The 24,516-nt window shown below is 40.5% G+C and overlaps 2 protein-coding genes across 5 annotated transcripts in view; one reads left to right on the top strand and one right to left on the bottom strand.

Annotated features, from left to right (window-relative positions):
* The first annotated feature begins 6,788 nt into the window (after nt 1-6,788).
* Nucleotides 6,789-16,701, top strand: tbx1 (T-box transcription factor 1). 2 transcript variants are annotated; one of them, XM_079688053.1, is made up of 8 exons: nt 6,789-7,331; nt 8,470-8,809; nt 11,068-11,169; nt 11,566-11,737; nt 12,806-12,961; nt 14,160-14,227; nt 14,831-14,931; nt 15,831-16,701. In XM_079688053.1, the coding sequence occupies exons 1-8, from the start codon at nt 7,148-7,150 to the stop codon at nt 16,211-16,213; spliced, it is 1,506 nt and encodes a 501-aa protein (XP_079544179.1). In that variant the 5' UTR covers nt 6,789-7,147; the 3' UTR covers nt 16,214-16,701. The 2 variants fall into 2 exon arrangements, with proteins under 2 accessions (XP_079544179.1, XP_079544178.1); XM_079688052.1 differs by having other exon boundaries at nt 8,419-8,809.
* A 6,772-nt stretch (nt 16,702-23,473) lies between these two features.
* Nucleotides 23,474-24,516, bottom strand: part of gnb1l (guanine nucleotide binding protein (G protein), beta polypeptide 1-like) — a 37,833-nt gene continuing 36,790 nt past the window's right edge. For all 3 annotated transcript variants that reach the window (XM_079690787.1, XM_079690788.1, XM_079690789.1), the window contains exon 7: nt 23,474-24,062. In XM_079690787.1, coding sequence (XP_079546913.1) covers nt 23,784-24,062 — 279 coding nt within the window. In that variant the 3' untranslated portion in view covers nt 23,474-23,783. The remainder of the gene's footprint in view (nt 24,063-24,516) is intronic.

Raw genomic sequence — 24,516 nt, 5'->3', positions numbered from 1 at the left:
TCGGTTCTTTGTGGCAGGAATGCCAGCTATTTACCGGCGCTCCAATGGGGCTGAGGGAGAGGAGAGGTGATGACGCCTGGCCCGCCGCGCAGCAGATAGGGAAAGGATACTTTTCAAAAGCTAAAAGCTTCCCAGTTTTAAAACAAAGACGGGAGGGAGAGAGAAGAAGTGATTTTGAAAAGAGATCCCCCCCCCCCCTCCACCCTTCCTATGTCCCACAGAGACATTCCTAACTGGTTTGCTTTCTTTCCCTGAGAAATTCAACTTGATTTAAACTGATATCGACTCATAAAGGATGTGCAGTACCACAAATGCACCCAAACTGTTTTTTCTGATGATTTCAAAACACACTTCAAGGCATTCTGTTAATATTATTATTACTTTGTGAATGCCTTTTTATATAATAATGTTCTATGTTCTTCGTCACACTTTGCTGCAACAACGTACATTTCTCCTTTGTGGGACGAATAAAGGAATTCTGATTTTCCTTTGCTACCACGAGATTGTCTCCTACAGTAATCTCCCTGTTGGATGATAGCTCAAAGATAACAGCGGTGTTGCTTCAGGTGTGGGGGGTCGGGGGGGGGGGGGGGGGGCAGAGAGTGGAGGCGGCACAGAGGCTGTTGAAGGGCACAGTGGGCAGCTGTCAGGACTATATTGGTTAACTGGGAGAAGACATGTGGAGAGAGGACCTTCCGTCCCAAAATAAACAAATAGCGATGGCACACATCTTCGCAGACAACTGCCGAGAGGGAGGGAGAAAGTGAAAATGTGCTTTTCTCTCTTTGTTTCTTTTGATTTCTGCATGGCGGCTTGGACAAATAGACCAGGCAGGGCATTCGTCAAACCTCAGAATCCATCAAACGTATACACACATGTGGGATATAATGTATAAACGTTGTATAAAGGATGCAACGCTGACTGAAATGTGTTCTGTCCATTTTTTTAACATGACATTCATTATGTTTTATTGATATTCTTTTAAAAAACATGGTGTTTTCTCTGGGATTTTTTAAAGATTAATAGTAAAAGGTGAAGTCCACCCTCTGTTTTCCCCGTGTTTTAACAATGTGTGTGTGGGAATATATGTGGGAATTTGCCTGAAACAGACACGAGGGATTCAGGATTTTCACCTTGGGTCAGCCATTGTGTTCATTTCCATTGTGTTTTTATGCACATGTCCTTTTTATGATGACCCCCAAAATACAAAGAGAGCAGGGCAGAACAGGAAAACCACATTTATATGCCAACAAGGAAATGTGTTTGAGATCATTTGTTCTGGCTTTTTTTCTTCTTTAACAAAAATAGAGGAATTCCCAGTTTGAACGAGAAGTGTAAAATAACACAGGAGCAGAATTCATCTCCTAATTTTACAATAAAAACAAATTGACAGCTCCTCAAAATTATGCACACAAACTAGACCGACCTTTAAGTCATTTTTCTTTTGTAATTTTATGATTTTTGTATTCCTATTACATTCCTTTAGCGTGTGTGGCTGCATTGGTTCAAAGTAACTAAGTACATTTACCCAAATACTGTTGTTAAGAATGATTTTTGACAAACTTGTACTTTACTTGAGTATTTCCATTTCATGCTCCTTCTACTCCACATTTACTTAACTTTGTATAAAATATAAAAAACAGGATATTCCTATATGATGATGATGTAGTACTAAGTCGTTTTTAAAGTCTATAAAAGTGGCTCCATATCGAGCAACTCCAAGATTTAAATCTTTGTACAAAAAACGGAATAATATAATATCATTTCATAATAAATTACTTTGAAAGAGCCATTCAACATTATGTGTACATTTTCTTTCGATACTCCAAACTGATAATGCTTTCAATAATACTTAACAGTAAACTCATAATATTAAAATGGACAATTGTAAACATTAGTACTTTAACTTTTGGAGCTTTGAGTACATTTTGATGTTAATAACTTTGTACTTATACTGTTTACTTGTAGTATTTTTACTTTTACTTAATTAATGGGTGTGAGTGGCTGTGATGTTTGAAGGTGTATTATGACTGAAGCTTTTGAAATTGACTAGGATTACTGTAGTATGTCGCCTTTACGCATGACTGGCGGGCTATTGAAGGACGATCTGCAAACACCACTAACACAATGTGAACACAAACTCACATCAGTATTTACGATCTGCCCCGCTGCGAAAATAAACCCAGTATGCACTGAAATAACACATTTTCAATATCAGCCTCCATACTTACACACAATATCTTATACACCATTTGAGCGATTTTTTTTATTTCTATTTATTCCTTATGGCGACGAACCAACGGAGAAAGAAAGTATTCAAAATATCCAAGAAGTAACCACTCAACGACAGAAGTGAGATTACAAATAGCGGAAAAATAAATAGTGATAGACATCGGACAAATATTCAACACTGTGGTGAAATGTTTGGACGTTTTTACTGAAAATCTCCAATTAGACTTCGCGCTGATGTGGAGATTTCATGTCGGGAAAAGACGTGGAAACATTTTAATACAGGAGGAGTGAATGAAGGCATTCAGAAATATGGCAAACAGAACCAAACATACTCTGCTGGTGCGTAAAAGCTTCAAATATATTAAAATAAAAGATAAAGCGTTTAGTATTTAACAGCAAAACCTAAAGTATATAGCAATGCTAGAATAATAGCTATTTCTATATTTGTATTCAGCATTTGATTAGATTAGATATGCTGTATTGTATTGGAATTCGTCAGAGCAGCATGTAGGTAAGACATAGCACAATAATTATAAAGTTAAACCAAAAGTAAAGATATATCAGCAGTATAAGATAAACAGTAATTATATACACCAACATATGTTTGTATATTGCCTTGATACATAAATAAATATATATAGTAAATACATAAAGTAACCATGTAGCTTATTGGCCCACATAAAATGTATTTTCTTTAAAATAAGTCAATTTCTAATTTCTGTGTATTAACGTAAAGTCAGCGCTAATGATAAGAAAATAAAAGTGTTTTTATATCTCCATTTTCTTCTGAATAAAGAATCGATTATTGTTATAGCTAGTGTTATGGCCCGTTTGTAGGGCCTTGATAGTTGAGGCACTTTTCTGAATACTTCCTCGTGCATACCTGCATCTCCACGTGCATTTCCTGCAGCCCCGCGAGGACACCCCGGGCTGTCAACTGCTCACTTCCTCTCCCTTATTCTGGGATTTATAATAATATTTACACAGGATAGGGTTTAATACGTGGAGTGCGCCGCCTCGGTCCCCACTGCTAATGTCACGCAACATGAATGTGAACATCATTGTTTTTATGATGAGTGGCACACCTGGTGATTTATTATGTGTTAAAAGATGGGAGCGCGTAATTAATAATGTTATCATCCTGATTGTGGCTCGTTAATTTAAACATGGGGAAATAAATATGAATACAACACAAGCGTAAAACACGTCAAAGCAGGGGTTTTTTTTAGGATAGAGAGAACAGAAAGGAGAGGAAGAAGAGATGACCTATCACATCTCTGTTTATTAATAACACAGACATTTTTTTTCATTTAATGAGGCATGGGCGGGATCTCTTTTTTTTGTGTTATTGATTTGTCATGTTACCACAACAGGACCACACATGCCTGTCCTGTATGTACATCAGGGGGAACATCAGATAACCAGCAGCATGCGGGGATAAGGGTCACTGACAGATTCTCAAAATGTGTTAAAAGAATGTTACGCACAGGTAAATGCAATGAGACCGATTTTAATAAAACTGTATCGAACAAATGTGTTTTTGTGCGTAAAGGTTCGCGTCAAATGGCACCGAAGGCCCGCAGGTTTTCCTTCTGGTGGCCCCAGTCCCCCTTGGGCACTTCATATCTGTGCCGTTTGGAGAGAAGCGCTCTGGTAATATAGCATAGGGAACGACGCGCTATAAGAGAGGATACTATTTTCCTGAGTAAAATAAAAGTGAAAAAAACATTTGAACTCCTAAAAAAATGTTTTTAAATATCAAATGTAAATACTTTCAGTTCCGCCGATTATATGTGGGTATAGGGTGGATGATGCCTGCAGGAAAACTCCGTGAGCTGAAGTAAGGGCTTTGAAATTGGGACTAAAAGGTGGGCAGTGGGCACATTTATTTTTACGGATGCACTAGCTACACTAAACAGTGCATGTCATTGTTTATATTGCTCTACGTCAGCAGGGCCATCGGTCGAGTGTATGTAGTGTAACAATCTTTAGAGATCATTCTTTTCGACATTAATACTAAAACGTACAATTCAATCCACTCTAAAGAGGACTTGGACCGATCCAAAGTTTACGAAAACACGTTTTCTCTAATCAATAAATCCAAGAGTTCTCCTCTATCAGTTCCACATGGAGCCTACTCGTTTGAAAACATGGTAAAAGTTATTAATACGCTATGCTATGTGAATAATAATTTTACAAAAATAAACAAATAACCTGATTTTATATTGACAAAAGACTGACTTGGTCCTCGCTGTTGTGTGTCCGTCAGTCAGTGTTCAGGCTGTTTCCTCCTATCAGCTCACACTTTGCTCACTTTGTCGACTTGTTGTCAACCCGAGAGGAAAGGTCTGCAGCGCGTGGTCCTACAGCAAGCTTCCAAGGAAGATTGGTTAAAAACATGAATAATAAAACTATATTTTAAAGGACAAAAACGATTGTCGTGTCACAGATGTGAATGTAACGAAATCTAAAAGTCGTAGAGTAACACATGTGCTAAAGGAGCCTGTTGTGTATGATAGTAATAAAAGCCTTATTTCACACTGTATGGAAACTGTTCCTTTAAAATAAAAGAAGGTAGCCTACAGAGATTTCAGTTTTTGGTATCATTCGCCGTTAACTTCTGTGCAATGAAAGTAACTGAAACCCCTGATAAATACTTGAGTCGTTGGCCATTCATGTATCAATAAAGTGTTTTTAATTAACATTCCGAGGGCCATGGATTTCCAATAAAAGTGAGAGGACAGTCCTTTTATTTATGTATTTTATTCCTACGCAACTGTATTCTTAAGAAGCCAATATTGTGTTTTTTCACCGAAAAAAAATCGCATTCTTTTCATTTTTTTTAAGCGCTTTCCACATGAATTCTGCTCTGAAACTTCCTCTACTTTCACAGCAATTTATTTTAATGTGTTGACATGTGTTGTTGCTTTGGAGTGGGGTGTGGCTTGATGAGGCTTAATGTTAAACAAGTGTATTTTCTCCGTGTAAAATGTCCTCTCAAACTCAGGAGTTCATGTTGAACTGTGCTTCGGCCGCTCTGAGGCCCGCGAGCGGATTCCAACACAGTCTCTTCCCATTCTGATCTGCTCCTGTATTTTGTCTGTTATCACCTGAGTAGTTACAAAGGGGGCTTCCGACTCGGCCATGATGAAGTGAGTCGGTATCGATGGCATCATATCTGATTAAAAAAAAGAGGAAGAAAAAGTCTGCATTTGGTGATGGTTTACACTGGATTTGACTTTACCATTTATTTCATTTCATATTTGGGTACAATCTAAATAAACTGAGGGCTAAATCACTACTCCTAACTTTAAACTTGTACATTTCTCTGAATATTTTTGCAACCTTTTCCATAATTCTTCTTATATTTTGAATCTGATAAACTGTACATAATTTATTTTAATTTGTGCGTTCCTTTATTTACTTTTTGCATATTATTATATTTCAGGTTCACAAGTGTTTTAAAAGGTAATAAAATAGTTTCATAAAAGTGATTAAAAATGTGTTTATATGCACCATTATAATCAAATTCCTCACCTATCTATCTATCCATTTGCCATTACCAACACATTGCAGTAGTTTATTTATGCTCAGAGACTCCCGCGGAGAAACATCCAAAACAAATAAGAGTTAATCCTCTAACTGCTTTATCCCATTAGACCCCCGCTGCTGCCTTCAAACTTAATTCAGAGACTCCCGGTGTAAATGAGACCTTCCGCTCTGTATCAGCAGCTCCAAAACAACACGTCTTCGCTGCTGAACATTAGACTGGAGCTGATAATCTGAGAAGCTACAGGGCAATACAGGAGGAGAGGTCAAGTCCAGCTGCGGCCTCAAGTGCCTCGTGTGTTTGTCTGTGTGCGTTTACTGACTGCAGCGAAGGCATTTTGTCCAGTAGAGTTCATATCTTTAGGTATGTGGCATAGGAGGAAAGGGGCTGCGTAAAAGTCATAAAAACGCAAAAAAAGTAGACAAAAAAGCCTAAAGGTATAGATTCGTTTTCTTTTATGAACTGGAGGTGGCATTGGGTTTCGTCAAATCTGCCTCCAAATAAAGTATTATTATGTATTATAACTGGTGTGAATCCAAAAAGGTAACTCCTTATGTGGTAACAGTTTAAAATGTCCAGTACCTTAAACAAAACAATCTGCCTCTTCTCACTAGATTCCATTTCTTGAATCCAAAAAAGCTATTTTATTATTTATGTGGCTATTTGGCTGAGTTAACACCCAACCCTGAAGAATGGGAATCAACTTTATTCCTTTTAGTTTTTCCAAACGTATTAAAAGGAAAACTACATTTCCAGAGTGAGCCCATGCGTAAAAGACCCAGTGCAGCCCCTGGTGCTTCAGGCAGATTTGGGGGCAGGAGCAACTCTTTGTGGTGCCTGTGCAGCTGAAATATGCATATAGGCCTATAAGTTAGTGGAAAAGTTGCGCACTTTACAGCCGGACATTGCATGAATGACGTTGGGAGTTGAATTAAAATGACTGACACTCTTATTGAAATAAAACATGCAGTGCAGAGCGCAGACACTTTTTTCCTGCTGGAGCAAGGGAGGCGTGGATTTCGCTCACTTTTGACATTCTCCTTGCAGCAGTCGCTTCTCCTCGAGGCAGGACTCAGAGGACACCTCCCCGCACCGACCGGAGGAGAAGCGAGGGAAGGTTTGCCTCTATTCTCTTGAACTATGTTTTGACGGTGGGACGACTTAAAAAAGTTTACGGACTGAATCAGATAACCGGGGAACTTGTGGGAATACTCTAAGAACAGTCGAGCCCAGACTCTCTCTCTCAAGGAATGTGAAAACCCCATTTTGGCGCATGTTCCTCTCCATTGTGCGCAGCCTTCTCCTGCTTTCTACGCGGTTGGAAAGCGGAGGAGGGACGGCTTCTCTAGACTCGATCTCTCGCCTATGGACGACGGCGGTCCCCTCTCTCCAAAGGCGAATGCTTTCAGTATTGCCTCTCTGATTTCGGCTGCAGAGCAAGCAGGAAACGCGGCGTTTGAGAAACAGAGCACCGGCCTGGACAAGCCAGACCTGCATAACCACAGCTCCTATAAAATGCACTACAGCACTGTCACCCGGGAAATGGAAGGTAAATCATCCTGCTGATGCCCGTAGAGCTGCTGTAGCATGTGTAGCCTTTGCACTGACACAACACCCGAGAATCTGCTCGGTTAATCGAGATTTTCAAAGCGCAAAACCACATTTGAAATGCATGAATGAAGTTAGAACACATTTATTCTGGCACAGCTGTTGAAATATAATGCAATTCAGTCCTAGTAGTGACACTCGGGGAGAAGTCTAAACACAGAGCAACAACAGGGGTGGAAAAAAAGTTTCCAAAACCCAAAAGTGTTCAACAAAAAAAATCGACTTTATTCGTAGCGAGGATCAAATACATAAAAGACGAGACCAAGAGGCGGAGGGTTTACATGGGCACCCTGTGCGTAATGGTAAAAACAGACCATAATGAGCATATCCAGCTCGGAGAGGGTGAACATCCAGTCCATAGATCTATTTGTCCAATAACGAGAAAGCAACAGTCACCTGCTGCCTATTTGTTTGTTCATGCAAATCAGTGTGTTTACCTTGTAAACCGTTTACTCTCCTCTCTGCCGGGCACATCCTCTATTGTTTGCTAACGGGGGGTGTTGTGGGCGATACCTTATCCAAAAGTTAAATGAGTGCCGGAAAGCCCATTAAAAAGGGGCACACTTCACTGTCAATCAGTCTCGTCCCAAGGCGAGGAAAAGGCACATTACCTGCAGTTCCTTATCTAAATAGAAATAAGAACCGGTTTTATCGCAAAGGGGAGGCCCTCTGCGTCAGATAAGAGAGGTGACTGGGTTGCAGTGTAACACACTGACGCAGAGCACAACAGAGGCGGAATCGATCCGCAGCAAACACTCACTCACACGAAGCTCGTTTCTGCGAGCAGCTTTCACCGCAGGGTTTTGGAGACATTTCGTCACTATTCGGACTCTTTTAGATCAGGCACACTGTAGCATGCTGGATGCAACCTCAGGGATTATTGAGCAGCCGAGACGGAAACCTTTAAACCGAAAGGGGTGCATTTGTGTGTGACATCTGCACCTGGATATCACTGTTTTTACTTTCTGTATAACCGAGAAAAAGTGCACGGCATATTTAGTAAATCCAGTCTTTTGGGATGATTTCAGCCATATCCAGTCCGTGGCTGACGCAGCTGTCCCATTTTTGCGATGTTGCAGCCTTCACGACGAGCAGCCTGAGCAGCCTCAACACGCCGGGGGGCTACCACCTCTCCCCGTCCCCCGGGGACCCCTACAGCCAGCATGAGGCCCACTTCGAGCCCTGCCCGGCCGCCCAGCACAACTACAACTACCCGGGCTCCAACCCGGGCCAGAACCCGCAGAGCGACGGGGGGACTCCCAACTGCTCCTCGTCCTCCAACAACTCCACTCCCAACGGAAAAACCCTCGTGAAGAAGAACCCCAAAGTGGCCACCATTAACGTGCAGTTGGAGATGAAAGCTTTATGGGACGAGTTTAATATGCTGGGCACGGAGATGATCGTTACCAAGGCGGGAAGGTGAGCACCAATAGTTATTATTCCCTTAATGCATGTGTGGGCACACGAGAAATAATGCGGAGCAGATTAAAGGCTTTAATCTAACAAAAATACCAATATTAGCCGAGTTGATATCCTGCGTAAAGGAGCAACCATATTCAAAACGTTTGGTTTTTAAATATAACATGCTAATATTTTGAGCAGTTTTGCTAATCACACAAACCAGATATTCAGGGTATATTTATCGATGTATTTCGTGTTTTTTAAATTAGATATCATAGCAAATATAGGGATACAGTTGCTTTATATATAAAGGTTTAATAGTTTCGTTGTTTGGAGTTCATAATGGATAACCCCTTTCTTTGGCTGTTAACACAAAAATATGTCTTTCATTTTCGTTTTTCTCATTTCATTTCAAAAATTGAAAATATATTTTTGTATTGATATATGGCTTCTGAAACATGAAAAACAACGTATATTACTTTCTTATTTAAAAAGGGCTCATGTCTGAACAGTTGTATTACATTTTAGCACTAATAAAGTCCTATTTTTCTTGCAATGCCCAAAAATGCCAATTAAATATCGGATTAATTAAATTAACGTGTCGAACATCGGAGGGTTTGTCTTTACAACACATTTTTAATTTAAAGCTGTGGTTCAGGCCTGCTGCTGGATATGTGTTTAATTCGAGGTCAGAAGCATGGAGGCTTGTGTGTGTGTGTCAGCTGTAAACACCACGCCGTTTTTGGATCCAGCAGGGATGTTGTGGCCCTCGGCTGGTTTCCTTCACAGTCTCAGGTTTACGCACCGCTGTTATACGGAACATTATGGCCTTTAATCTGAGGGTCTTTGCATGTGTGAACGGAGATCAGCCTCTATCTAAACTGATCAGAGAGCTATAGTGTTTTTACTCGGGCCTCGACACGTGTTTTTTATTTGTATTTCCTCGTTCCTCTGAATGCTTCCCTCTCACGCTCAAGAAGTGGATGTAAAACTTGAATTGACACACACAAATCTAGTTTTGATTTGGTTATTAATTGTCCATTATAATATGTTTTTTCAAAATGATGATGATATGATTTGTTTGCCTCATAAAGATGTTTTGCCTTTTAGTTTTCCAAATGTTAAAACAATCTTTTTTTAATTTGAAAATGTATAAGTTATGCTATCCCTTGTTTGCATCTGAAGGGCAATAATATTACCGTCTTTCACCTTTGACCTCGTTTGGAGAGCCAATAAAATGCTACACTAATGTTTAGCACTATTTTTTGTTAACCATGAAAAAGTGAACATGGCGCGTAAAAGCGTCTCCAAATGCCTTCCTGACTTTATCCTGTATTATCGTAATATAAAGAGGCATGAGATAATTGATCTAATCCTGAAAGTGAGGGTTGAGTTTCTGACAGGAGAAAGCAGATCTGCAGCAGAGCACTTTAGAGGCTCCTTCAGCCTCACCTAGCCACAACACGACGTTAATTGAGCGTTGATTTTAGGATCCCTTTCACTGACTCTGCGGATTACTCAACTTCCAACCCGTGTTCTTAGGGGATATGGATCTGCCCTGTGTAGTTACCTAGATAAGATGGAGGAGAAAAACAAATGTTTGTGGTCATGGCCACTAAACGAGCCCCTGCATCTGAAAGACCAAGAGCGATGCAGTCCACTTTTATCCACAATCCACAATTGTTGGAGACAAAGCAGACACGTGATTGCAAATAGGAGAAATATAGAGAGCACTGCATCCAAATGATTCCATGTTTTTTCATACACAATTCTGGATATTTGTTGGAACATTAATGACACCTCGTCTATACCCATTACGCGCAAGTGTGTATTTCCACTACATGTGTGTAGCCTTTCATGTGTCTGGAATTCGTCAAATCAGCAGAGGAGAAGTGAACGAGTCTTTCCACGAGTTGCGAAAGCAGAGCACAAAAGGCAACAAACCCAAAGCTCCATTCAGATGAAGGAGAGTTTTATCTGGTTACGCACGGACAGGATCACGTCATGTCCAAAAGCTCGGAGCTCATGTCTTCCTGTTGCTCGGGCCAAATGAAGCTCAGCAAGCCGGGAGCTGCACGGCCCTCTGGCTTTGCACAAAAACCGTTTGGCAAAAATAATTAGTTTACTCCTGTGACGAATTCCATTCATTTCTAGCAGTTAAAAAGCACCGTTCACACACTGAGGATCCAGTTTTCCGAATACTAAATGTGAGCACGTGCAGGCAGCCAAAGCAACACATAGCCTATAACAGTCGATGTGTGGTTTTCCTTTTCCAGGAGAATGTTTCCAACTTTCCAAGTGAAAATATTCGGGATGGATCCCATGTCAGACTACATGCTGCTGATGGACTTCCTGCCCGTAGACGACAAACGTTACAGGTAACTATTTGCAAAACTGCGCACACATCGGACACTGCAGGAGCATTAAAATTGGACTAGTCCGAAATATTTTTGGCAAGGTGCACAACACATACTTTGCACTACAGTGGTAAATTACACAAAGCAAACTACATTTGAAATAAATAATAAATCGGAAATAAATATAGACTAAGCACATTTATAAACATTTCCAAAATGAACCGATTCATACTAGAAATATGTTGGTGACTATTGGAGACATATTCGCTATCATATTTTTTATTTTATGAGGCATATTATAATTTCTGAATAGCTTCCGTTTGTGTATCTCATGTCAGCACATGCATTGACATTTAAGGCAAAACCTTTATTGATGATGTGGGAACATTTCTAATTGTAGATGTTTCCATCTCTCAGGTATGCTTTCCACAGCTCCTCGTGGCTGGTCGCCGGTAAAGCGGACCCCGCCACGCCGGGCAGGGTGCACTACCACCCGGACTCTCCGGCCAAAGGCGCGCAGTGGATGAAGCAGATTGTCTCTTTTGATAAACTCAAGCTCACCAACAACCTGCTGGATGACAACGGCCATGTGAGTGCACTACTGGAAATGAATCCATGCAAAAAAGACGAGCATAACTTCTACAAAAACACTGTGTGAGCCGAAGTTCATTTCGACAAATTAGAGTTATCATGCAGACGGCCGATAAAGTCACTATGCGAATAATTATTTAATACACAACGACTTAATTTACTGTATTTGTAGAATTTTCATATTTGAGAGCCTTGTACGATAAACCAACACCTTAAAAGGTCAAACAAAAACTAGACCAACTGGTGATGCATAAACTGTAAACTCATTGAATTAACGTTACTGTGAAGGAGAGGTTTGGCCCCCTCAAATGGATTAATACGGGTGATTATACAATAATACAACTTGTTATTTGGACTAATAGTCCGATGTGGCCAAAAAGCTTTTCTCACTCCACAAAATGGCTCAGCAAATAAGGCTTTGCTCCAAAACTGACGGAAAGAAAGTAGAATATTCCATCATTGATGGGAATTGTTTCACCCTCGCGCTGGATCTTCCTCTCTGAGTGATTGTTGTATTAGTTTTACCGGCGGTAAAGGCTATTTTAGATTAAATGGGAAATGGTTGGAAGAGCCCATTGCTGCTGCATGGAAATGTGGATATATCGAGACGATGATGTTCTCATTATATTAGTGGACATGGTCTTTAGATACATGTCTGCAAATGTAACGGGAGCGTCAGGTTATTTCTGTATAGGCTAATGGTATTTACCAAACCGCTTATTTTTGTATCCACAAATACGTATATTGAATATGTTTGACAACGTCACATGCGATTATTTTAAAGCCCACCATTCTAACTCGTTTTGTTTTCAAGATAGTTTATTAAGAATATATTTGTTTTATGTTATCCAATCAAGATATATTTATTCATTTGATCAGTTTTTCCATTTTTTTTATAATCGAAAATAGTCTTACTGAGTTTCAGGAGATCGTTCCTTCAGTGCTGATTCAAGATTCAAAGGCTCTATTGTCACATGCACAGTGTATTTATGAACATCTTGAGTCTCCAACAATGCAACCTAAATATATATAAGACATAAAACAATAATATGATTTATTTTTCCAGATCATCCTGAACTCCATGCACCGATACCAGCCCCGGTTCCACGTGGTCTATGTGGACCCCCGCAAGGACAGCGAGAAATATGCCGAGGAGAATTACAAGACTTTTGTTTTTGAGGAGACCCGCTTCACAGCAGTCACAGCCTACCAGAACCACCGGGTAAGAGACCTTATTACCCTGTGTGAAAGAAACGTGGGGTGGTGTGCAGAAACTGACCACGGGGCTTTACCTTAAATGTAACATTAATGGATTCAGTTGAGTGATACCATGAGAAAATAATACCATAAAAAGGTCACTTTTAACTAAAATATTAATAATCAAATTGATATTGATTGTGCTTTTTCTTTGGATAAATGCATGACGATCCTACGAAAATCAAAATGTCTTCTTATACGCGCTTTTAGGTTTTGCGTAAATGTTGCCTTTATTCTGCGCTAGCTGTTCTGCATCGCTCATTTTTTCCATCAGACTTGGGTTCTGTTTAGATTAACACATGAGTGCATTCAGCAGCTATTCAAATCAAATCTGACGAGTGAAACATTGGAATAAAATGTGGCTGCTATCAAAAAAGTAATCTGATTGGTTGCGTAATAGTGATTGGAATACACTGCAAAAGCTCCTGATCCTGCTAAGGCTAACCAACTTATATCTAGTCAAAACATTCTAACTGAACTTGTTTTGAGAATAATGAGAAAGAGCTGCTTGTGTGGGATGATGACGTTTGTTTATAGAAATCTTATTTAAATCATTACTATTATATCTCACACTTGATTCAAGTCTGTATCAACTCAAATCTAATGATGCCTTCAGATGGACGTTTTTTAAAGTGTATTTACATGGTCGCACTGTGAACAGGAGATACAATAACTTTGTCCTTTTTTATATTAAATATGACACAATAATTCATAATGTGAGTCATGAAGTGAGAACATGAAACATATTAACATTTGATTTGAATCTTGAACAATTATAATTGTGTAGCATATCACTACTAATTATTTAGGACATGAATGGAATTCTACAAATGAGATACTTTGCAGTTCCAAAGGTTACAAAATAGTTCAGAAATAAATGCTAAATAAGCTTTATATTAACTGGCAGTTATATTAATTCACATGTGTTTTAAATAACATGAATGGACATGATGCTGAACAGCAGACCTGTAACATTTCTCAAATATTATTAAAAACAAAAAGTGTAGTGTTCAAGATATGGACAGAAGAGCTTTCCAATCCAAAATGGCCAGCCCCATCAACCTACTCTACCACAGCTGTGATTTAGGAATCAAATGCAATGCCTTCTCAGAATGACTTTGTGTACGAGTGCACTGAGGTTTATTTGATGTTCTGGATTTCAGATCACGCAGCTGAAGATAGCCAGCAATCCCTTCGCAAAGGGCTTCAGAGACTGTGACCCAGAGGACTGGTGAGTGTGCTCTCAACATAAAGCCCGCTGGCATGTTTCCACATGGTGTAGAAATGTTCAACACAGCACAGAGTGCACTTGCAAAATAGTTTGGCTGTTTGTCTAATCTCACACAGTTGCCAGATGGGTGGAGTTTGCCATAATAACAACAACCGCAATTTGTGCCATGACGTTTACAAATCAGGGCATATTGCTTGGAAGTCAACAGACCATGTTCTCCCGTCAATGGCTAATTACCACACGCACTCGTAATTGTAACAATAGAATAAACCACACCCAACTGCAAAACACAATGCACAAACGTATCCAAATGCTGCTCATCCACCCCTGCAAATGTATTTTTTCTTCGGAGCATTAAGTAAACACGCTATCACGCTAAGGTTTATGGGAATTTGTTATTAGTTTGCAGAACAGGCCAATCTGAGTCATGTAATAGGTGGCTTCGTTTATTGTACATTTGGTTGCTTGTCAATGTGTTAAAGTGAATTACACGCAACAGTGTAAACTCTTAAAATATGCATTCATCATTTTAATATAAAGACATGGTGCCTTTTTGACATTCATTAACTGAGTGTAACTGAATCCTCTTTCTCCCTGCTCCAGGCCCAGGAATCACAGACCAGGCTGTCTGCCAATAATGAGTGCCTTTGCCAGAACAAGAAACCCAATGTCGTCCCCGCCTCCGCAGAACGGCTCTGAGAAAGGTCTGCAGCTTGCTCTTTGTTTCATTTCACAACTCGTGCCTGCTATCAAATATAAACCATATTCATATTAAGTTATTCAGCCTTTAGAGGAAATGTTTTTCTTTCATTTTTGGCATCTTTCACCTCATTTTCTTTTCATTTTGTTTCATTAAGTTCAGCACAATGCTGCATTCACAGTCCAAGTCAACCACTACTATAGTACAGGGTATTGTGCTATCATATACCAGATGATAGATTTATAATCAGTAAAACCTGCAATGAATAATACTTTTTCTTGACATCAAATGTATTTGTTTATTAGTTTAATAATAATCATTAGTTTCACCCTGGCTTCAAACAACCTGTAATCCATCAGAAGGGATTCTATAGCTCTGGTTTATAAAAAAAACTATTTTGATTGTATTCAAATTCATTTTTTGGACAATAACAGATGTTAGTATTAATAATATATGATCATTTGTTTAAATATATAATATCTATCTAAATACTATTTGACCTTGAGGATAATATAACAAATACTAGTCATTTTAGGGATTTTCAATTGTGAAATTATAATTGTATTATCAGTACCCCCTGCAATCTGTTACTGGCTTAAATTCAAAACCAGGGATGATTCAGAAACCCTTATATGTCATGGAGTGCAGAACTAAACACACACACACACACACACACACACACACACACACACACACACACACACACACACACACACACACACACACACACACACACACACACACACACACACACACACACACACACACACACACACACACACACACACACACACACACACACACACACACACACACACACACACACACACACACACACACACAGCCTGCTGGTGTTCACAACACATTGGCTAGCTCTGACTGTTTTCTCCTGTCTTTCTTTAGAGGACAGCAGAAGGGAGTACGAGCGGGACCCCAGCGGCACGCCCATACACGGAGACCCGGCCCACCAGCTGATGTCCCGGGTCCTCAGCCCCGCCCTGCCCGTCCCGGGGGGCCTCCACGGCGTCTCACTCTCCAGCGGCAGACCCAGCCCCCCCCACGACCTTCGCCAAGACCCCCACGGTCTCCCGCCGGACACCCTGCACCACCACCCCTACAAGTACCCCACCACCTACGAACACTACCTGGGAGCCAAGACCCGGCCCTCGCCCTATCCTTTACCCGGCATCAGAGGACACACTTACCACCACCACATGAACCCAGCCACGGCTAACATGTACTCAGCCACCAGCGGCCCCTCTAACTATGACTACGGGCCCCGGTAAGGAGCGATGCATTGTGGGAAATGGAAACAGGAAAGGCAACACAGTCCTGTCTATTGATGGCAACCTGTGGGGTGCGTCCACCGCCTGAAACTCTGCTGGATAAACCCCGTATTTATTTAAAGGAAATGCATCTCTGCGCTAAGCACCTGCTCTGAGTCCTTTCAGAGGCCTGCTTTGACCTTTGAACCCGAATGGGAAAAGCTCCACGGCGAGCGGTGCGGACATTGAGCCAGAAAACAGAGGAGGCAGGAGGGACCTCTCCTTAACACGGACAATACCTTTGATCACAGACTGGAATTGAATTTTTTTTTTGTGTTGGATGCACTTTTTGATTTGTTTGTATTGCTTTCAAAAAAGCCATATGTTATATAGTACATCAACCTTCTAGGTAGACGAGATGTTTGCATGTTGAGCTCATCAGAGAAGGGTGTCGAAACACACCCAAATGTTTTTGTTTGAGGTATAAAAAATAAAAGAAATACAAGATTTGATTTTGAACATCTTGAGCCGCTCTGAGAAGCTTGTACCATGGCACTGACTTGCAGCAATTCAAAGTAAATAAATGAAGCAGAATGACTGTTCTGTATCTGTAAAATAAACATTAAATTCTTGTAATTCATAAAAATCTTTGAGCAGATCTTCCATTCAAAGCTTTGCCTGCTGTTGCACTGCTGAAGGGGGAAATAAGCTTACCTCACTGAGAGCATTGTTCTGGTTTCTCTGACCGGATCTGCCCTGCTTCATTGGGTTGAGGTGTCTGTTGTTCCTGCAGTCGTTGGAAGTCAGGACCAGGAGGCTGTCTAAACATTAGCCTGCACTGTAGTTCAAATGTTGAAATCTGCAGCTGGTGCTATGAAAAAAAAGAGGAAGCAAAACACATAAATGCACTCATCGACCGTACTTCCAACTTCTACACTTCCCTCTTGAATTTTCTGTTAGTGATTAATGAAAATAATCTAAAACAAGCTAATTTAAAACTATATTAGTTCCCATAAATAAAATAAAATAGGAAAACTGCTAACGAGTGCCTAAAGTATAAGAGGGATAAGAAAAAAGAAAAAAATTGGAACACTAATCCTTTTTTGTTATCTAAAAGTCATGCAGCATTCTAGTTTTGCAAAAATATTTTGTAAAAAAAAAACACATTTTAAAAAGTGCCTTTTCAAAATCTAACTTCCAAGAAAAAAAAAAACCCGTCATGTTATTCAAAGTTGAAAAAAGACAGACTTTTAATTTCCTCTCTCCCCGAAAGGATATCATTGGTCATATTTAATGTGACAGTTGGGTGATTTTTAAAGAACGCCACGGTGCCCTATCTGTGCGGCCATTTCCATCTCCTATTTGAAGTCCTATGAGGAATGCTTTGTTGTCAAGGTTAATCTCGTTGGGGGAAAACAGTCTGCTTTGGGATGTGTGTCTGTCACGATACAAAAGGAAACATTCCCTAATGATTCATTTCAATAATGTATTTTTCCTCCTTGAACCCAGCAGGGGAAGGATGCCTGAGGGCGCCTGACCTCTGACTGTTTAATGGCTTGTAAAGGTGTCAAAGGTTAAATAATGTTTCCACTCATTTAAACGCAGGCTAATTGGTTGTCGATTTTGTTGTTGATATTCGGGGGCTGAGTAAAGCTTTTACTTTACAATGAAAGTGTATTATGAAGGCAACTTAGCATCATTAAAAGATATCAAATAATCAAATTGGCCTACAATGTAACCACGCCCTCAGTTAGTGCTATTTTACTTAAAAATCAGGCATTCATAATGTTTTTATTTTTTTTAATTGAGCAACAATTTGTAATTCATTGCCTGGTTTGCGACATCTCCAAAAGGCTTTTGATCAACTCCTTATTTTAGTTTCAATGGCTTGTAAAGTTGTCAAAGGTTAAATAATGTTTCCACTAATTTTAACGCAGACTCATTTGCTGTAAAAAAAAAAAAAAGGTCTTCTTTTGTGCTTTGATTTGCAATTGAACTGAAGTCAATATGGAGAATGAATGGCAGCCTAAAAGATCGATTTTAGCTACTTAGCATCATTCAAATATGTAAAATATAATGGGCCTACTTGACAAGCAGGTGTCAATTTCACTTTAGCTAATTATTCCCTCATAAGAGCACCACTTCATTTACAATTCAGAGGCATTAACACAGTGTTTGTATTTAAACATTTGAGCAACATTTTGCTTCCCTTTGCTAAATCTCTGACAGGCTGTTGTGAACTTCCTTAAAGTAGTTAGTCTCTAATGTTAAAGGCTTACAATGTGTCAACGGTTAAATAATGTTTCCACTCATATGGACACCAATTGGTGGTACAAAACAAAAGAAGAAGATGGTTGGGAAGGTGACTAAAGCTTTTACTTTGCAATAGAACAATATTATGTTGTCACTATGGGAAATTACGTTTTAATATATCCTGAAATGTCTATTCTAGCTATGTAGCATCTTTAAAATAAATAAAATAACACTAATATGCCCATTTGACCATTAAGTGTCAATATAACTGTAGCTAACTAGTCCCTAATTTAACGTACATTGAGTTAAAGTGAAGTCATAATAAGGTGGACACACACAAATATAACTTCAACAAATCTGTACTTGCTCATAAACATGGTCCTCAGAGCCTGTTCAGTGTCGCTGTCCCTCTCGTCTGGTCAGGAAGCCGCCTGTGGAGCACCGTCGCCGGCCTGCAGGTGCCGAGGAGAGCCGGGCGGAAGTCCAGAAGCAGCGGGAGACGATAGTGAGTTTATCGGTGTTGTGGAAGAGTCAAAAAGCGATATGCGGACTAAATATAGGTTTCACAACGCAAAGGAAACATTACTGGCACTGCTGATGCACAACCGTTTTAGTACAGTCTGTCTAAAGCAGGACGACTGACATTAGCATGGCAAATCTTTACCGGTAAACAATCAAATGTACAATATTTTGCATTTGTTTACATTTCAACTAGCATTAAATAAAAGGATTCAATACAAGTAGAGTACAACTACCTCAGATTTGAGTTACGTACAGTAGCCTAAATGAGTAATATCTCACAGCCTCTTCGTTCTCTCGCACCACCTGCCCCATTAAGAGTGGTCCAAATGTTATCTAAACCCAATCCAGCAATGAAAATGTCCTGCATATGTTGCATTCTTAATAAATGGTGTCCCTGGTGGAGTATGCATCAGTCTGAGGCGACTTGACATTGAAGCCTGAGGGCTGACCTCATTTTGTAACCCTGTCCTACAGTCTTAAGGGACCATATCTATATAGATATTCAAATAAGGCGCACGTGAGTCATTTATTGTAAGCTTTAGCACCTTAATTAAGCTTCGTTATAGCCGACTGAATAAAGTTGTTTTATAGGCTAAGATTACAGATATTTTGAATTATTGTAAAGTCAATTTTTTGTTGTTGGAATCAGTGAAACTGCACCTACTGGAGGAATGATCATGAATTGCACCTCAATACCATCTTATATTATCATTATAAAGCGTACATTGGAATATTTTACCACATTACATTTCTTCACGTGCACCTTTAAATGCTTCGGCATGCTTTCAACAGGCCATTTTCAGACACAGTATTTCAATGAGTCCTTCGTTTCACACGGAGGAAAAGAGCAACCCGCTCAGTTACAATACTGTGCCCAGATGTCTCAGTCAGTGAAACAGTGCCAAGGACTTGCCAGTGAAGTATGGAGAGGCAGAGGATGGATGATAATGCGACCTAAAGCATCCGTTGACACCCAGCTGCATCTGGAACATCTGTAGTGACCGGCCTATCAGGGTCTCCATTAGTTCGTTCCACCTCTGTGTACATTTCTGCTGCCTCGCTGCATGCCGAATCTGGGGACGGTTATTAAAAACAAGGCAGGTAAACCAATCAGAGTCCTGTACCTAAACCCCCCCCCTAACCATGGCCTCTCAACTAATACAAAAGGTACCAGGGTTTATGGTGTGTATGAGGCTGCTGACAGACATTTTATACAGAACATCAAAACACATCATCACCACCGGGTAACAGACTTAATACATTTGTATTAGGTCACATTTGAAAAAATAAATAAAACCAACTTAGCCGTGAGGCGGAACATTGGTTTTGGCTTCTACAGACGGGATTATTTTCCTCAACCATTCATTTCAAATAATCAGGCTCAGTGTGACGTCTCACATGTCCATGAATGCACCCAAAGGCTCAGGGAGTAAAGGCATCCACCACACACACTCACTCACTCACTCACACACCAACACCAACAAAAGGCAATGGATAATGTCCGATCCCTGAGCCAGGCTGACCTCTGACCCTCAAGGCCAAGGATGACACACGTTAGGTGATAAGTGAAGCACGGGGGCTATTGTGCACACGGTATCCCTGTCCATTTATTGACTTCCTAAATGATCCATTATGAAGTGATTTATGAGGTCCACCGCCACCCCAACAGGCACTTCTAAAGCCAGCCGGTTGCCGTCTGTTCCAATGGATTCAGCATTTGATTTATCAGAGAATGGACGGAAGCTGGCCCACGCCACCACGAGTGTTTGTTCAAAGCCAACAGGAGATTTAGGAAGTTAGTATGAATGCGACATGTCACCCGCGGGGTCAGACACAAGAGGTGGAGCTGGAGCTCTGCGGGGAACAGGGACAACATGTCATTAAAACCAGCCAGAGAAAAAGGTCTTATTCCAGGGGTGTCACAGAGGGCCACACACAGAAAAATATACGAAGGGCTGGGCCGCTCACTAAAGGAGGTATATTGCCTCATAAGTTCAGTTATAAGTTAGCACAATCAATCAAATGTAGGTAAATGATGCTTGTGAGTGTTGGCAGCTCATCCCTTAACACAGAAGCCTCAGATTGATTATAATAAGGAGAAATAGGAAGGGTGTTTTTCAAGCTTGTTATGGAAATAAGTAATTGGGCTTATTTCTTATCAACTAAGATATGTAAGAAAATGTTTCCAACTTTAATTGACTGAATTTAGTGGTCGTATTAACACATGAATACTACCGTGTAATATATTTTTACATTTAAGAAGTACAATATAAGACAAGCACAAGTTTCATTTGTGGGCCATACTCCATTATACTATTTGAATTTGCTGAGGGCCGATTCAAAATGGGCCGTAGTTTGGACACCCCTGTTTATTAAATGATAAAAAAAAAGGGAATTCAACAAGTTATGAGCACAGAAACAACTCATACAAAACAAGAATTTGATGCAAGCAAACTCCCCCCCCCCCCCCAATGACAGCTAGCGAATGACCTTGTCTTTCCTCTGTTCACTAACGATTCACGGACATTATGCTGGTCTGGCTCTTTGATTTCTCAGGCCCTTCCTGTACAGCATGATGAGCTCTTCAACTCGGGGTCATCCCAGGAGACGAAGCCTTTATGAAGCAGAACGACGTGCAGCGTTTGAAGCCCCCGGCCTCCCAACGCACTGCTGTAAAACATGAGCTCCCATGCTGCTCGTTGACTCAGAGATATTATTAGAGACAGAAAAACAACACCTCTCTATTTTCTCTGGGACTTTCACAACAGGACCACCTTTGGCCTTGTTCGTGACAAAAGTCTGTTTCTTAAAAATACATCTGTATAGAAATTGTGCAGAGATGGCCGACACAGAAGTTAGCATCACTAGGGCTCCTTCGACAACATTTTATAAATTGGATTTCGGTATATTGTGGTATATCTGTGGCCAACACACGTTTATGATACTTAACACATTTCATTCAGCAGGATAATCTCCACATACTAACACCACTTGTATGATTTTTAAAGGGGAAATGCAGTTGCCAGAATTAAAAAGCTAACATTAGGTTACAAACTAATGTATTATATCACGGTCACATGACTTTATATCACAACCGCTAAGCTAAAGGTGGCTAATATTCAGAGTGCTGGTGTTTGTTAGTCTCGTTTGGTAATCTTTTACCAACTGTCGTTTTGTTATGTCGTAGAACAAAATAAGCTTCAATATGTTAAATTCTGTGTACACCACAGAGCTTATTTCAGGCATTTAAACAAAAAAAAACGAATTAAAAAACCATTGACTTTAAGACGAGGGAGTGGGGAAATGCTAACTATGTTTCGGGTTGGAAGACTCATTCCTGCACCACTCTATATGGAATTGAATGTGAAGTAGATTTCAGATAAGATTTAACAATCGTTTCATTCCAAATGCTTTGGATCACCCTTACAGATGATACCAAAACATATCCCTTACTTAATTCTTTAACTTGAGATTTCTTCAGTTTTCTGACATTTTTCATAAACAAAGAAGTAGTACTTGTTAAGAAAATAAAACCAGCTCATACACAGGTAACACTGACCACAGAGAGCCTCTGCAGATCACCAGAAACCACTAAACCAACAGCCCTCTGTTCCTTATGTCCCTGCTGTGATTAACCTTCTTTGACAAATACAGCCCAGGTCAGGCTGTGTGTTAAGCTAAGAGCTGCTAGAATAACAACATATGATTACGGAGCTGCTCAGGTGCGCTCTATACCTCAAATTCAGGTCCACTGGAGCAAATCTCCATCAGATAAGTCAACACAATCACATAGTTGCACACAGCATCACAAAGGCTTCAGCAAACAGGGGCTGGAAATAGTGGTCAACAAGAGCCTCGTGAACTATTTGGAATAGACGGGATATTTCTGTTGGCTTCACAAGTTCTGCCTGTCTATATATCCAGCTGCCATAGATATATATATTTTTTTATACAATAGAAATACTGTATTATGTGTTGACGATAATATTGTGTAACACATGCTTGAGAAACACCTCCAAACACCCTAGGGAGGTGTTCCAGGCACGTCCAGCTGGGAAGAGACCAAGGGGTAGACCTAGAACCAGGTGGAGGGATTATATCTCTTTCGCTGGCCTGGGGGCGCCTTGGGATCCCCTAGTCAGAGCTGGTTGATGTGGCCAGGGAAAAGAAAGTTTGGGGCTCTCTGCTGGAACTGCTACCTCCGCGACCCGACCACGGATAAGCGGGAGAAGATGGATGGATGGATGGACATGCCCGACGTACGCTCTGTTAACAACAACCTACCAAACCCAGAGTTAACGAGGTGTTTCTGATCTAATATCACACATGTTGATCTTCATATTTCTGATGTCAACTGTACACATTGTTTGGGAAATGGCATTTAGATTTTTGAATAGTAATAACAAAAAAATAATACATAATAAAAAAAAATCAGGGATGGTTGTGTAGTATCTTGAAATCATTTAAGGACACATTGAGAACATATTAGCAGCCCACCAATATATGTATAATTTTTTTATTTTTTTATTACCTCCTCATTGACTTAATCACCAAGTCACTAAAGTCAGTTGATGGGTCCTACAATTGTTATGTGTAATAGTCACATACAGAATATCTTTCCCATTATAGTCCATATGCATCTGTATCTCTTTCAGTTGAGAAAGTTGAAGAAGGTGAGTAAAACATTGTTAAATAAGGGCATTGCTTCATTTCCCTGAAAAGCTGCCATTTTGTTCACTAACGCCATTCGGGGCACATTAAAATCAGTAGAAAGCACTGATGAAGAGTCCCATAAATCCTCCCAGAGCTTCGAGGTTCAGCCAGTGTCCGCCCCCTCGTTGAATATGGACCACAGGCTGATGCGCTGGTCTTTGGATCCAGCAGCCAGCAGTCTCTGTCGGGGGTCCTGGTGGTCAGAGAAGGCCACGCTTAGCACCAGGTCGGTGTGGTACTGAAGCACGGCCAGCGGTCGCAGCTTCTTCCACCCGAATATCCGCACCCGATGGTCCCAGCCCGCTGAAGCCAGGAGTTTACCGTCACCCCTGACACACAGCTGGGAAACCCCAGGGTTGACCAGCGTCACAGAGTCCTGGAGCTGCAAAACCACAGAGAGGAAAAGGATTTCAGCCGGGTAGAAAAACCACAGACATATTTAAATGCATTTGAAACTCTTTGACGAGTAGCACTTTCGTTGTGGTTATTGTCAAAGAAACCTAAAACCAAAGATTATTAATGCAAATAAGGAGACAAAAAATAATCAGACAAACTAATTAGGTCACCGAGTCGATTAATCACTGTCGTCTAGGAAACCGAGTCCAACAAAAACACTGACATGGAGAGCCTATCAGCTGATCTGATGACTGAGCTCTAAGTGTGAGTGTCTGTTGAACCGCTGCGGACTCAATCATCGGCCATAAAACATTACGGCACGAGGGCAGCGAGCAGATCTCTCGGCGTACCGCTATTTGGTTTGGAGTTAGGGGAGGCCTGTTCTGGAAGCGGGGCATGGAGTTACCTTTGTCACAGTTTGCAAGAGAGACCGTCTTGCT

The sequence above is a fragment of the Notothenia rossii genome, assembly GCF_949606895.1.
Source record: "Notothenia rossii genome assembly, chromosome: 6".
NCBI classification, from domain to species: domain Eukaryota; kingdom Metazoa; phylum Chordata; class Actinopteri; order Perciformes; family Nototheniidae; genus Notothenia; species Notothenia rossii.
The sequence above is the reverse complement of the archived record's forward strand: the minus strand, read 5'-3'. Positions and strand labels throughout refer to the sequence as shown.